Source organism: Nicotiana tabacum, chromosome 11 (assembly GCF_000715075.1).
Source record: "Nicotiana tabacum cultivar K326 chromosome 11, ASM71507v2, whole genome shotgun sequence".
In the NCBI taxonomy this organism is placed as follows: Eukaryota; Viridiplantae; Streptophyta; class Magnoliopsida; order Solanales; family Solanaceae; genus Nicotiana; species Nicotiana tabacum.
In genome coordinates, this window is record NC_134090.1 from 177,563,379 (window position 1) to 177,579,738 (window position 16,360).

At 37.6% G+C, this 16,360-nt stretch overlaps 1 protein-coding gene across 1 annotated transcript; it reads left to right on the forward strand.

Annotated features, from left to right (window-relative positions):
• The first annotated feature begins 10,804 nt into the window (after positions 1-10,804).
• On the forward strand, positions 10,805-12,424 carry LOC142166148 (uncharacterized). The gene is made up of 3 exons (XM_075224576.1): positions 10,805-11,269; positions 11,729-11,864; positions 11,988-12,424. Exons 1-3 carry the CDS (start codon positions 10,805-10,807, stop codon positions 12,422-12,424), a joined length of 1,038 nt encoding a protein of 345 aa, XP_075080677.1.
• The last annotated feature ends 3,936 nt before the right edge of the window (positions 12,425-16,360 follow it).

Below are 16,360 nucleotides of genomic sequence, written 5' to 3' on the forward strand. Positions count from 1 at the left end.
GAATAAGGAAAACAGTAACGAATCAATATCCACTTTTATTCTTTATTGTTGCGGCGCGCAACCCGATCCAAATCACATAATATTGTTGTGGCGTGCAACCCGATCCAAATCATATAATAATATTGCAGCGCGCAACCCGATCGAAATCATATAATACTGTAGTGACATGCAACCCGACCCCACCTGTTTTCTCTTGTTACTCCTTGTAGCGGTATGCAACCCGATCCCATATAATATTGTTGCGGCGTGCAACCCGATGCCAATATACAAATCAACACTAATCACAAAATAATCCCATCAAGGGAACAATGATGAAACAATAATATCCTGGCAAGGGAACAATAATAAAACAACAATATCCCGGCAAGGGAAACAATATCATAACAATAACATCCCGGCAAAGGAACCAACTACAATCAATCCAGTTTCAACAGTTAATTCACAAAATAAATGTCGACCTGAGCCAATACTTCACAATTGCTAATTACTAAGAACTCATCATAATTCTTGTACCACGGTTGCTAACCATCAAGTTAAGCATGATCAATACATGATAAAATCACAACAAATCTGAATATAAGACTCACGGGCATGCTTGACACCAACGTATAGATATTCGTCACCTCGCCTATTTGTCGTACTCGACACCAACACATAGCAAATAAGACACAACACATATTCCCTCATGCTAAGGTTAGGCCAAACACTTACCTCGAACTTCCACTACCAACTCAAGCCTCAAACATGTTTTTTCTTTAGAATTCGCCTCCGATTTACTTGTATCTAGCCCAAATTAATTTAACAACATCAATAAATGCTAAAGAATTCATACTCAATGCTTAATTATAGGTTTTCTATCATTTTTCCCAAAAATTCAAAAATCAACCCCGTGTCCGCTTGGTCAAAACTCGAGGTTCAGACCAAAACTCGATCACCCACGAGACTCAATATGCAATTAGTTTTGAAATTCAATCCCAAAGTGAGGTCTAAATTCCAATTATTCAAAAAACCATAACTCTACCCAAATTCCCAATTCCAACCATGGAAGAACAATATTTAAGCCTAGAAATCTAATGGGTGTTGATGGAAAATGAAGGAGTAGGTTTAGGAATGCATACCTATGATTTGGTGTTGAATTTGCTCTTCAAACATCGCCTAGGGTCTGATTTTGGGGGAGAAGATATGAAAATATGGTTAAATTTACATTCTGATTCTGTTTTAAATCGCTGGACAAACCTTCTTTGCGTTCGTGAAGGGTCTGTCGCATTCACGAAGATTTGGCTAGAAGAGCCTTCGCGTTCGCGAGTTAATGTATTGTCACGACCCCGAATACCGGTCGTGATGGCTCCTATCACCTTACTAGGCAAGCCAACCTAACCATATAACCACAACAAATTTCCTTTCATAAAATCATTTTCTAACACGGGTTTGAATACCAAATTTTCATAAGAAGTGTTTAAAACAACTGAAATATGCGGAAGTCAATAAAACATAAGACAACACAGCCCAGACATCTGGTGTCACGAGTCTAGAGCCTCTCATAACTAACTGTCTATCTAATACATCATGAGTCTAAAATGCAGAAAAGAACAAGATAGGAAGAAGGAAAGCAGGGCTGCGGAGGCCATGAAGCTACCTTGCAATCTCCGGTAAACTCTAGATAAGCTGAGGACCCTCACTCTGCTGCTCGGGCACCTAGATCTACACACAAGGTGCAGAGAGTAACGTGAGTATGCCAACTCAAAGTAACTAAAGTAAATAAGGTCTGAAAGCAGTGACGAGCAGTTAAAAATCGTATAAAGGAATAACAACAGAATAACATATCAAACTGTGGATCAAACTCCACAGTTTAAAACCATTTTCGTTATAAAATCTTCAGTTTCAATTGGAAAACTTGAAATCATATACTTAACAAATTTTCAACAAAGGCTTATTTTAAAAGAAGAGTGAAATCAGTGAAAATGTCCCAAATGGGCCCCTCGGGCAAGGTATCACTCAGACTATGGCCTCTCGGGCAAAATAGTAGAAATTAGGGAACTCAGTCCAAATAGTCCTCACATTTAAGAAGTAGAGTGGTAAAACCAGTTTTAATCAATAAACAGGTAAAACATGACTGAGGATATGCTTTCAAACAAGTAGAGTGATGAGAAACAGTATAAATGCCCCTAAGGGTCTCAACAGGTTGGCACAAGGCCCCAAACATGGCATGCAACCCATAATATAGTATAAATGACTAAAGTACGAAATATCATAAGGTTCCAAATCAAATACACTGCTTAATAGTTGCTACGGGACGGACCAAGTCACAATCCTTACTGGTGCACGCCCACACGCTCGTCACCTAGCATGTGCGTCACCGCATTTATCAAAACAAGTCAAATGCCGGGGTTTTGTACCCTCAGCTCTAGATTTACAGTGGTTACTTACCTCAAACTGGTGAAAATACTACTCTGTGACGCCCTTGCCTCTCGCCTCAGCCTCAACTCGCGCCGAATCTACCCAAATCAGAATCATAACATTAGAATAGGCTAAAGGGACGAAGCCCATGCTAAATTAATCAAATTATAGCACAATTTCCGAAATTGACCTGACCCGACCTCCGGGCCCACGTCACCGAATCTGATAAAATTTACATCAACGGAATCCTTATCACTCCACGAGTTCATATATACCAAGAACACTGAAATCGGAGTCCAAATGACCCCTCAAATTCCCATTTTAATGTCTCTTAATCTCAAGCCCTAATCCCCAATTCTTTTCCTTAATCTCCACTAATACCATGATTAAACAATGGAAAAATGATCATAAACCCAAATAATGAAGCTTAGGGAACTTACCCAACTGATATCCCTTGATTTCTCTTGAATTCCACTGCCTTAGCCCCGTTCCCATCTTTAAAAATTGAGAACCTAGCAAAATTCGCGAAGGAAACAATATATACCTTCTGACCCACCCATTTCCATACCTGCGGTCCATCAACCGCATCTACGAACTTCTGTGGTTCAAGACACCACACATGCGGTTTCCACTTAAGTGACCAAAGTCGCATCTGTGACCAAATAGCCGCACCTGCGCCATCGCAGGTGCGTTCAGCCAACCGCATCTGCGGCTCCTGCCCTTCTCCTCCTTGACCGCTTCTACAGTCCTTCCATCGCACATGCGATCCCCAAACCGTAGGTGCGGAAATACTAGAAGCAAAAAATCTGCAGCTTCACAAAAAAAATCTCAAACTCTCCGTCAACCATCCGAAATCACCCCGAGGCCTCCAGGACCTCAACCAACAGTACCAACATCTCCCAAAACCTTATTCAAACTTATACCAATCTTCAAATCACCTCAATAAACACCGAATCAACCAAAACACATCGGATTCAAGCCTAATTTTTCAAAATTACTAAATTACGCTTTTGATCAAAAACCCAACCAAACCACGTTCGAATGACCTGAAATTTTGCACACATATACCAAATGACACAAAGGAACTATTGCAACTCTCGGAATTCCATTCCAACCCCGATATCAAAATCTCACCTATCAACCGAAAAAAGCCAAAAATCCAATTTTGCCAATTCAAGCCTAAATCTACTCTGGACCTCCAAAACTCATTCTGATAACGCTCCTAAGTACTAAATCACCTCTTGAAGCTATCCAAACTATCGGAACTCACATCCGAGCCCTCTAACATATAAGTCAATATCTGGTTGACTTTTTTCACTTAAGCTTCCTCAAAAGAGACTAAGTGTCTCAAACCTTATCAAATCCTTTCCGAACGCGAGCCAACCCACCCGAACACATCTAGAAGCAATAGACAAAGCAATAAGAAGCAGAAATGGGGGAAATGGGGCGGTAACTCATAAGATGACTGGCTGGGTTGTCACATGTACACGTTCGCGAAGGTTCACCTCCCTGACCTTCGCGCTCGTGAGCCAATTGCCGCGTTCGCGTAGAGCATTTTCCCTTCCCCCAGTTCCCTGGCAAATGTCCTTCGCATTCGCGATAACAGGTCCGCGTTTGTGAGGGGTAACACCCACAAGGCTTCGCATTCGCGACCTGTGTCTCGTGTTCACATAGAAGGAATTTTCCTTTAGTCCCACTTTGCTCTTCGTGTTCGCGAGAGTTCCTTTGCGAACGCGAAGAAGGAATTTCCTAAGCACCTACAATAGCTATGATAGCAGAATTTCTAAGTTTCAAAACATCGTGAACTTCATCTGAAACTCACCCGAGGCCTCGGGCTCCAAACCAAACATACATACTACTCTAAAAACATCATATGGACTTACTCGTGTGATCAAATTACCAAAATAACATCTTTAACAATGATTTTAGCATCAAAATCTAAGAAAATCTCAAGAACTCTTAAGTTCCAAATTTCACAACCGAGGGTCCAATTCACGTCATATGAATTCCATTTTTAACCAAATTTTACAGGCACAACGTAAATACCATATTAGACCTGTACCGGGCTCCAAAACCAAAATAGGGGTCAGATACCATCAAATTCAAACCTCTTTTGATTTCCAAAAACTCTTATAATTTCAGTTAAACAACTTCTTTCAAAAATTCATTTCTTGGGCTTGGGACCTCAGAATTCAATTCTGGGCATACGCCCAAGTCCCATATTTTTCTACGGACTCTTCGGGACCGTCAAATCACGGGTCCGGGTCCGTTTACCCAAAACATTGACCGAAGTCAACTTAAATTCAATTTTAAAGGCCAAATTAGTATTTTATCAATTTTTCACATAAACGCGTTCCGGATATACGCTCTGACCATGCACACAAATCGAGGTGAGATAAAAAGAGGTTTTTAAGGCCTCGAAACACAAAATTAACTTGTAAATTAAGTGATGAACTTTTGGGTCATCAGAGCTTTTAATAGTTAAATAATTATTTGAAAGATAATCAATTGCAAGAATAGATACATTCCATCCCAAAACCGGGGTGTCATTGAGTGCATGAGCGTCTAAGGAAAATACATAGTCTAATATAATATGTAAGGGAGCAACTGAAATACAATTGAATAAAAAATAAGGTACAAAGCCAAGGCTTGTGAACACCGTGCAAATACCTTAATAATCTCCTAAGTCAGAAGCCTCGATCAACCACGACCACTGGATCCAAAGTACCTGAATTTGCACACAAGGTGCAGGGGGTAATGTGAGTACACCAACTCAGTAAGTAACAAGTCCAACCTTTGGACTGATAGGTAGTGACGAACTCAACCTCCTCAAAAGTAAGAAATAATGTACATAAACGTAGGCATTCTTTCAGTTAAATAAACAGCTCGAATAGTAAAATAGAGCAGGTAAATATAGGATAAGGAAGTGTAACTTTGCTACGTCTACAGGCAATTGCACATGCTATATGAAATGCACCATGTTGTATGCCTCATGTGCCCACAAATCTCAAATGCTCGTCCACTCAGTACTGTATATGGCTCATACGGCCCAACGAAGATCCATCTCGGAATATATACATCTCTAACAGCAGTCACTCAGTATTGAGGAAGGCCATTCCATCCTATAGAGAATATCCATCTCTAGATAATAACAATAGCAATCTCACAACCACTCGGTACTATATATAGCTTACAAGGCCCAGGGAAGATCCATCCTGGAATATATACACATCACTGACAACAGTCATCTAGTACCGAGGAAGGCTATTCTGGTCTATGGAGAAGATCCATCTCCAGATTATAAGTACTTCGAACAAGATCCATATCTAGGAAAGATCCATCCCTCAATAATATCAACTGCGCTCACTGGGGGTATAAAGACTCTAGAGGGGATCCGCTTAGCCCAAGCGCTATAACAAGCCAATGAAGGCATGTTCAATATCTCGCTGCGGCATGCAGCCCGATCCCATACTATCACTCAATATCAGGTTCTCAGCCTCACTCAGTCATCACTCTCCAGTCTCACACACACGGGCTCAAAATGTCATGATACTAGCCCGAACAACAATATGATGTGCCAAATAACAATAATCGAGACTGAGTCATGATATAATATGCATGAACGGGACAGAGTACAGAATATCAATGAAGCTAATGATATGATAGCAAGAAACGACCTCTCGGGTATCAACAGTATTGGCGTGGATCCTTAACATGATAATTAGCATGATTTACAGCTCATTAACTTAATTACATAATTACAACACAGATATCAGCAAGAAAGAGTCACTAAGCAGTGCCATGGAATGATCCAGGCCACGATTCTCACGGTGCACGCCCACACGCCTGTCACTTGGCATTTGTGTCACCTCAATAGTAATCATAGAACACATAGTTCGGGGTTTCGAACCCTCAGAACCAAGTTTGAAAGTGTTACTTAACTCAAGCAAAGCCAAACTCTAGCCCGCGATGCCCTTGCCTCTCGATTCAGCCTCAAAATTCACCAAATCTCACCAAAATCAGTTTTACATCATTAATACATACTAAAGGAACAAAGCCCAAGCAAAAATAATCAAATTAACTCAAAAATCCCAAAATTGGCCAAACCCGATCCCCGGGACCACATCTCGAAACCTGATAAAAATCACATCAATAGAATCCTTATTCCCCCACGAGTCCATACATACCAAGAACATCAAAATCGGACCACAAATGGCCCTTCAAATCCTCAATTTACACTCTCCAATTTCAAGCCCTAATTCCCCAATTTTTATCTTTAAATCCCACTAATTTCATGTCTAATTAGTTAGAAATCACCATAGAATCGAGTATTGAGTTCAAAAATCTTACCTCCAAGTGTTTCCCTTAGAATTCCTCTTCAATCCTCTCAAAAAGCTTCAAACCCGTCTAATAATAGTGAGAAATGGCCTAAAAATCGCGAAGATGGCTTTATGTACATTCTGCGCAGGTATTTTCCTTAATCACGATCGCGGAAAGACCATCGCGATCGCGAAGAACAAATTTTGCTGGCTCCAGAAATAACTCTACGCGAATGCATCGCTTTTTATGCGAACGCGATGCTTTTCCCCTTACTCCTACACGATCACGGACCACTGAACGCATTCGCGAAAAACAAACGTATGGCCCCAGCTTTGGTCCATTTAACCTTACGCGAACACGACTTAACCCATGCGTTTGCGATGCTTCACCTGATCAACTATCGCGATCGCAGCCCTTTATATGTGAACGCGAAGAACAAACTTGACTGCCTCCACAAATGCCTATGCGATCGCGAGTCTCCTCACACGATCGCGAAGAAGGAACCTCTGCAACATAACAGAAGAAAATCTGCAACTCTCAAACCACGAACTTGGTCTGATAACCTCCCGAAACTCACTCGAGGCCCTCGGGACCTCAACCAAACATGACAACACATCCCATAAGATTATTCAAACTTAGTCGAGCCTTTTAATCACTCAAATAAACACTAAAACACCAAGTCAACCTCGGATTCAAGCCTAAGAAATTAGTAACTTTCAAATGTCACAAACGACGCTGAAACTTATCAAATCAACTCCGAATGACCTGAAATTTTGCACACATCACAAATGATACTACGAACCTACTCCAACTTTTGGAATTCTATTCCAACCCCGATATCAAGATTCCACTGCCGACTGAGAAATGCCAAATTTTCAATTTATCCAATTCAAGCTTAAATCTGCCACGGACCTCTAAAATACATTCCGGACGCGCTCCCAAGTCCAAAATTACCTAACAGAGCTAACCAAATCATAAAAATCCAAATCCAATATCGAATAATAAAAGTCAAAACTTGGTCAAACCTTTCAAATTTAAAGCTTCAAACTGAGAATTGTTCTTCTAAATCTATTCCAATTATCCTGAAACCAAAACCGACGATTAACATAAGTCATACTACATTATACAGGACTAGTCATGCTCGAGAACTGGCGAGCGAAGTGTAAATGTTCAAAACGACCGGTCGGATCATTACAGCAGTGTAAATTTATTTCTTTATATATGAATTTCAGTAGTAATAACAAGCATTAAAAAAATATATTTTTTAAAAATTAAAAAGAATAAAATCTAATTCATAAAGGTAATCATGTAAAACTCAAGCTAACAAAAAAATCTGATACATATCTCTTCTTCTTCAAAATGCTCTCGGCGCACATTAGTTAAACATACGCCGATAATGTAGCCATGGCGAAAGGAAGAGGCAGGGGAAGGGGTCGATTACGTAAATATCCATTACCTACTCTAGGAAGCTTGGTAATTATAGGAAATCAACCATTGATGGGAAAAGTAGCTCCAGTAGCTACTTTACCAACTTCATCTCAAAATACAGATATAGCTAAGGAAGGTACTGCATGTGAAATTGGTTCCACTTCGAGCCATTCTAACATCTCTAAGAAGCTAGATCTAACATCGCCAGTCTCAGTTGGTTCTACTGTAGCTACTATGACAGTTCCAGCCAATGGAACAGTAAACATGCACAAAGCAACTGAAGTTCAAGTAAGTCCATTGGAGAAATCATTAGAGACAGATGTGGTAAAAGGAAAGGAAGATGAGCATAAAGCTTCATGGGCAACTTTATTTCAGAAGAATCGATTTGCTATAAACGGTATGTCACTCTCCTATATCCTACCGCAAATCGTAGATAGACAGCCTATGGTTCAATTAGACAAAGTAGAGGTGGATGCAGAAGAAAAGAAATGGAAGTGTGCTTTGATTGCTTATATTTTAGGAGATGGACTAGGGTATAATGCGATGAAGAGGTATATTAATTTGCACTGGTCACATGTACCTGAGCCTGATTTGTTCTATCATGATGAAGGATACTACATAGTTAGATTTAAAACCATTGAAGATGCTCATGAAATTCTTTGTGCTGGTCCTTATTCAATAGCCAACAAGCCTGTAATCCTAAAATCATGGACCCCTGTTTTTGATTTCACTAAAGAATTTCCTACTGTTATTCCATTGTGGGTCAAATTTACTAAATTACCTATATCATGTTGGGGAGCTAGTTCACTTAGTAGGATTGTTAGTGTGATTGGAAGGCCTATATTTTCTGATGAGTGCACCACTAAACAGACTCGAGTATCCTTTGCTCAGATGCTTATTGAGGTTAATGTTACTGCTGAGCTGCCAAGTGAATTTATGGTGATGGATCCAACTAGAAAGAAGTTCTTGCAAAGTATCACATATGACTGGAAGCCTGTCTATTGTGAGAAATGTTTAGTGGTGGGTCACAAGTGTTCTAATCAAGTAAAACCTGTTACACAACAGCCACTCCAGCCTAAGAAGACAAGGAGTAATAAGGTCATTATACAGGAATAGAGAACTAAGGGTCTGATACCTACTGTACCTGTGCCAAGGGAAATAGTCTCATCTGAGATGCCACAACAAACTAGCACCAATATGGAAACTGAAATCCATGGACAGACGCATGAAACTAAGGAGAGCAATACTCAACAAAGTTTGGTATCTATAGCTGAGAAACATGTTGATAAAGGCAAAACTGAGCAAAGCCCTAAACTAAACCTCATTAACTTCCCTCCTTTGTCCCCTTTTCCAGTAAGAAATAGGTTTGAGGCAATGTCTAATAGTAAATATGAAGTCCATATTTTACCCGGTGATAGAGGTAGGAGCAGCAATCAATTGAAATGAATTGGTTGTTCTGGAATATTAGAGGTGCAAATAAAAGGTATAAGGAGAAGGAGGCCAAGTAGTATATTAAAAGCAATAAAAAAATTAGTAGGTCTTGTAGAAACCAAAGTGAAGGAAGGAAAGGCTCAAAGGATATCAAATGCAATTGTTCCTTGATGGAGTATACTGACAAATTATAAGGATGCTAGGAATGACATGATTTGGTTGTTATGGGATACTAATCATCTCATTGTCACTGGTCTTAAGGATGATCCTCAAATGATTCATTGCCTGGTGAAGAGTAGAAGGGGAGACATAGACAGTTTACTTACTATAGTTTATGGCTATAATTGGATAGAACAAAGGAGAACTTTACGGGATAATCTACAACTACTATCAGCAAGCATCACAAGGCCATGGCCAGTTACAGGAGATTTCAATGCAGTGTTATATCCTAATGACAGGCTTTCCTGTAATCTAGTCAGTTATTCAGAGATTCAAGAATTTGTTCATTTTTTACAACAAGTAGCATTGACAGAATTACCTTGGAGTGGGGAATATTATACATGGACAAACAAACAATCTGGTGCAGATAGGGTTAGTAGTAGACTGGACAGAATCTTTGGTAACTATGAGTGGATGATGTCTTGGGGCCATGTAGAAACTGTCTATAATTTGCCTCAAATTTCAGATCATGCTCCTATGTTACTAACTTTGTCATCTTCAACTTGGACTGGTAGAGTACCTTTCAAATTTTTCAATATATGGGTAGCACATGAAGACTTTTCTCAAATAGTGGCAAGCATATGGAATTCTCACAATACTCATAGGACTTTGAAATTAGTGTGGACAAAGTTAAAAGAATTGAAGTCTCCTCTGTAGGCTTTGAATGCTAGGGAATTCAGAGGCATCACTCAAATAATTGAAAAGGCCAGACTAGAACTGAAGAACATCTAATAGCAGATTACAATTTTCTATACTAAAGCTTTGTTAGATATAGAGAAAGAAACACTACTCAACCTTGAGAAGTGGTCATTAATTGAGGAGAATGTACTACAACAGAAGGCTAGAGCAAGATGGATAAAATTTGTGATTCCAACTCCAAGTACTTTACAACAAACATGAAAAATAGAGCTCAAAGAAAGCAGATTACAGAAATTACAACAGTACTAGGAGACAAGTTGACTGACCCTGCATCTATTAAGAAAGAGAATATGGAGTTTTCAAAAATTTAATGGGATCAGCTACCAAGTCCCTTCCTGCTATAAATAGACCATACATGAAAAATGGTCCTATTTTGTCTCATCAGCAAAGAATAGATTTATGTTCAGAGGCAACAGATCAAGAAATTGTTGACAGTCTTAAAGCTATTAGGGATAATAAAGCACCAGGTATTGATGGATTTAATGCAGTATTCTTCAAGAAGGTTTGGGGCATCATCAACACTCAGGTTACAGAAGTTATCAAGGAGTTCTTTTCAACTAGTAAGATCTATAAACCAATAAATTGTTCCACCATAACTCTAGTTCCTAAAGTATCCAAGCGCACCACAATCAAGGAGTACAGACCAATAGCCTGTTGTTCAGTCCTATACAAGATGATTTCTAAGGTCTTGGCTTCTACATTACAGAAAGTTATACCAACCATAATTTGTGAAGCTCAAGCTGGTTTTATTCCTTGGAGAAATATTGTAGACAATGTAATTTTGGCTCATGAACTAGTTAAATCCTATACTAGAGCTCAAATATTCCCTAGGTATATGATAAAGATTGATTTCCAAAAAGCATATGATTCAGTAGAGTGGATCGATTTACAAAAAGTGATGAAAGAGATTGGTTTCCCCGACAGATTCATCAAATAGATAATGGAATGCATTAAGACACTAAACTATACTATCCTTGTGAATGGATAAACTTTTAAGCCTTTTAATGTTTCTAAGGGTTTTAGACAAGGAGATCTCATCTCTCATTTCCTATTTGCCATTGTGATAGATTACTTGAGCAGATCTCTCAATGAACTTAAGAAGGAGTCTGCTTTTCAATACCACCCTAGGTGCAGGAAGTTAGGCATAACTCATATGAGATTTGCTGATGATCTGTTATTGTTTTCCAAAGGTGATCTTCCCTCAATAATTACATTGTACTAATACTTTTCTCAGTTCTCTGAAGCTTCAGGTTTACAAGCCAATTTGAATAAAAGTTCAGTATGTTTTGGTGGAGTGAAACAAGAGGTGAAGAAACAGATCTTGGATCATTTGGGATTTGAACAAGGCTCATTGCCTTTCAAATACCTAGGTATCCCTCTTTCCAATAAGAAAATAGCTCTACTTCAGTGGCAACCTTTGATTGAGAATATCACATCCAAGATCTCCTCATGAACGGCTAAAAAGTTATCCTATGTTTGTCGTGTGCAACTAGTACAATCTATCATATTTGGCATCCAAGCTTACTGGGCTCAGCTATTCATCTTGCTTGCTAAGGTTCTGAAAATGATTGAGGCTCTTTGTAGAAGTTATATTTGGTCAGGAAGTAATACTATCACTAAGAAGGCATTTGTGGCATGGGAGAAGATGTGTCTTCCTAAATCTGCTGGTGGATTAAATCTCATAAATCTTTCTTTTTGGAACAAGGCTACAATTGCTAAAACATGCTGGGATTTGGCTCATAAAGAAGATAATATATGGATAAAATGGATTAATGCTTACTACATCAAGCAACAACAGTTACAACATATGCTAGTCCCACAACAAGCTAGTTGGATGGTAAGAAGAATAATTGGCTCAAGAAATATCTTGCTACAAGCTCAGAACTCCAATGATCATAATACTAGTAGTATCAGGCAAATATACTTGTAGTTAATAGGAGACATGCCAAAAATAAGCTGAAAATGTCTAGTGTTTCAGAACTCTGCTAGACCAAAGGCAGTATTCAATATGTGGTTGTTGTTACATGGAAGATTGCCTACCAAAGACAGACTAGCTAACTGGGGATTAAATGTCACCCATCAGTATATTATGTGCCAAGGCCAAATTGAAACAAGGGAACACCTATTTGTGCAGTGCTCATATGCAACGGAACTGTAGAGGAAAATTCTGAGATGGATTCAAGAAGATCATATGACCATTTCCAACTGGGATCAACACCTCCAATGGATCATCAAGAAAGGTAAAGGGAAGTCAAACAAGGCCAGTATTTTTAGGATGGTCTATGCCGAAACCTCATATGCACTATGGATTGAAAGGAACACACATACATTTGAGTAAAGATACTGTAACAGTGAATTATTAGCAAGAGAAATAGCTTACAATTATAATGTTAGAGTAGGGCCTCGAGCTAAGAATCATATACAACAATTTTATCTAGAAGAGTAGATTAGTTTAGGCTAGTATTTTTGTTTATTGCTTTGAGATAGTCAGCTGAGTTTTTGCTTGACTATGGAACTATAAAGTCTGATCTTTGGTGATTAATACAAAAGAAATTTAATTACCAAAAAAAAAGGTAATCATGTAGGATTCGTAACGTGTAGTATTATGTTCTAAAACTAATATGATTACAAGGCTAATATCTAGAATTTCGATTATGTCTTTTTATTGTAAGTTATTATACTTAGTATTAAAAGGTCATTTTTATAATCCAACATTTTATTCATGCTTTTAAAAATAAAAAGAATAAAATCTAATTCCTAAAGGTAATCATGTAGGATTCCTAACGTGTAGCATTATGTTCTAAAACTAATAGGATTATAAGGCTAATGTCTAGAATTTCGATTATGTTCTTTTATTGTGAGTTATTATATTTAATACTAAAAGGTTATTTTTGTTAACCAACATTTTATTCATGTTTTATATATATATATATATATATATATATATATATATATATATATTATTACTATTATATGGAGTTGATATATAAATAGATTGAGCCAATTAGAAAAAATATAAAGAGCATCAGATAGTTATTGAAAAGTTTTTATTCATCATATATTCATACACATAATTATTAGCTAACAAAAAGGAAATATAACCACCCCTCTTGTTTAGTAGCATAACTACGTACTAAGATTGCAAACTTATTGTACGTACTAGTTTTAGGTCATGTTGCTTTATTAATATTCATCTGATCCATTGGAAATAGGGTTTGGACCACTGAGAACATCATGAGAAGCCACCATATATTGTTGTTTGCTTTCGTTACCGGTGGCTGCTGATTTTTTGGGATTAACGATCATAGTGGATTTTTCATTTGTTTGGAATGTTAGAATTTGGACTTACCTTAATTGGTTATAGCCTGAAAGGATAGTGACGTGACCCAAGTGGTGGATAAATAAAAGGCCTAATAATGTGGATAAGTGAGGCTCAATAAATATTGGCCTGTGATGGGTAGACACTCTTTATAAATAGAGGTCAACCCCCCTTTCCCTAGCTATTAGAAAACCCTAGCGTATTCTGTCTCTTGAATACGTGGTAACGGTAGACGTCCCATCAGTCAAGTTTTCCGGGCTGTGAGAGCGAGTAGCTAGGGGATCGTGGCTACTCGCTCTCGCTGTTGTATCCATGGAGTTTAACGGTACTCTTCCTTAAACTCTGACTCTAGATTGATTTTACAATTGTATCTTAATCTCTGTTATGACTGCGATTTAATAATCATACAGTTGGTATCGGAATCATAGTTATTATTGTGGATTTTGCATTTGATGACAACGAATTTTGAGCCGGAAAATCGAGAGAACGAGCAGCTGAGATTATCCATGGAGAGTTCAAGAGTAAAGCAAAGAAGAAAAGGAGAAGAAGAGTTTGTGATTTGGTGCAGATGGTTAATTTTTCCATGATAGAAGTTGAATAATTAACCAAGAAAGAAAAATAAATCACTGTCAAATAACCCTAGGTGATCAATATTGGTGAAGAAAGTGAATTGCAAGGTGAAAATTAATGTTGGTGGAGAAAGACCCAAATTTATAGAACACGAAAATCGAGATGTTTATTGCTATCTGTTTGACTTTATGTGATATAATTAGTACTATTTGGAGAGTGAAAGAGATTTTTCTTTGACTATGTTTTTTGCAAATATTTTGAATTGCTGACTGTTGTGACTTATAGTATTGTTTACTTAGTTTCTTAAGAATATATAAATTTTATTTTAAAATTTTTGAAGATTTTATGCCCGAATTCAATAACAATAACATACATAGTATATTCTTACAGTGTAGGATCTGGGGAGGATAGTATATATATATAGACGTTATTCCTATCTTGTGAAGGTAGAGAGACTGTTTCCTGTAGACTTTCAGCTTAAGAAAATTAATCCATGTCCGAATTCATATTGAAAACTAGTCAACTTGACCTTAGTACTCTAAACTACGTCACATAAAATGAAACGAACGAGTATAAGAAGAACTATGTAACTTCTCAAACAATTAAAGGAGTTGCAAAGCTTTCTATTTAAGGAGAGATACATGTGAATATGGGAATTCATGTTGAAATACTGCTTTCCTTTTAGTTTTTCATGTTTTCCTCTCTTGTACTCTAATTTACTAAAAAAGCGACTTTCGTGAATGGACAAAAATATATAAATTAAGGTCATTTTTTTCTTCTTGAGGAAGCGGAGATACTTTGGAGCAATGATAAAATTATCCCGATGACCTACAAGTTACGGATTCGAGCCATAGAAGTAATCATTGATATTTGCATCAGGATAGTTAGGTCGTCTACATCACATCCTTGAGGTGTGACACTTCCCTCTCCCTCCCTCCCTCCCCCCTTCTTAGGACCCCGTATGAATGCGAGGTGCTTTGTGCACCTAACTGTTTTTTTTAAGGTCATTTTTTTCATAAACATGAGACTAGACTTGGGCTTCGACGTAGAGTCATATGAATAGTGCGCAAACGAGCTTATTATAATATTGAGTTCAATTGTCATGGATCGTGTACAACCGAATTGAATTAATCGTGACCCTAATACTAATATCGGATACCGAACATCGAGAAAAAAATTGTATGAGCTGGATTAGAGTCTGAAATATTGATATACGCATAACAACGTGTAGTTCGAGATGATCACGAAATCATTTATTGTACAAGTTGATAATAAAAAATATTAATACATTTCCATTGAGGATTTTTTTTTTACTTTTGGTTATATTTATATCAATTATACCAAATTTAAAGAAAGTCAGACTTGGGAATTGACTTTTAAGAATAAAACGTATATCTGTTTTGAGTTACCAACCTTGAAATGCACTGTCATTTAGTCGCGGTTGTTTGTACATAATTTTAGGTTATAGTCTACTTCTGTTAGTATTTGATATTATAATAATCCACTTTATTAAATAAGTATTTATCCACTTACGTATCTTTTAAAGTATAAAATCTATGTAAATTTGGTATATGAAAATGGTATAACATGAGTTGGGAGTGGGACCATGCCTAAAGGAAAAACAAAGAAAGAGAGACTCAAACATAGACAACGCCCTTAGGGCTCGTTTGGTACGAGGATAACAGATATTTAATTCCGGAAATAAATTTGAGATAAGCATTTGGTACGAGGGATAAGGGATAATTAATCCCGGGATTCAATTTGAAATGAGTTTATTTCATGTTTGGTTGGGATAAAATCATGGTACTGTCAAACCTCTCTAAAACAGCCTCATTTGTTCCAACTTTTTTTTGGTTGTTATAGCAAAGTGTTGTTATAGAGAACGTATATTATAACATATCATGAAAATTAGTTCCAAAAGAAACTTAGCTTTTATAGTGAATGATTGTTATATTACGATGTTATTAAAAAAACTTA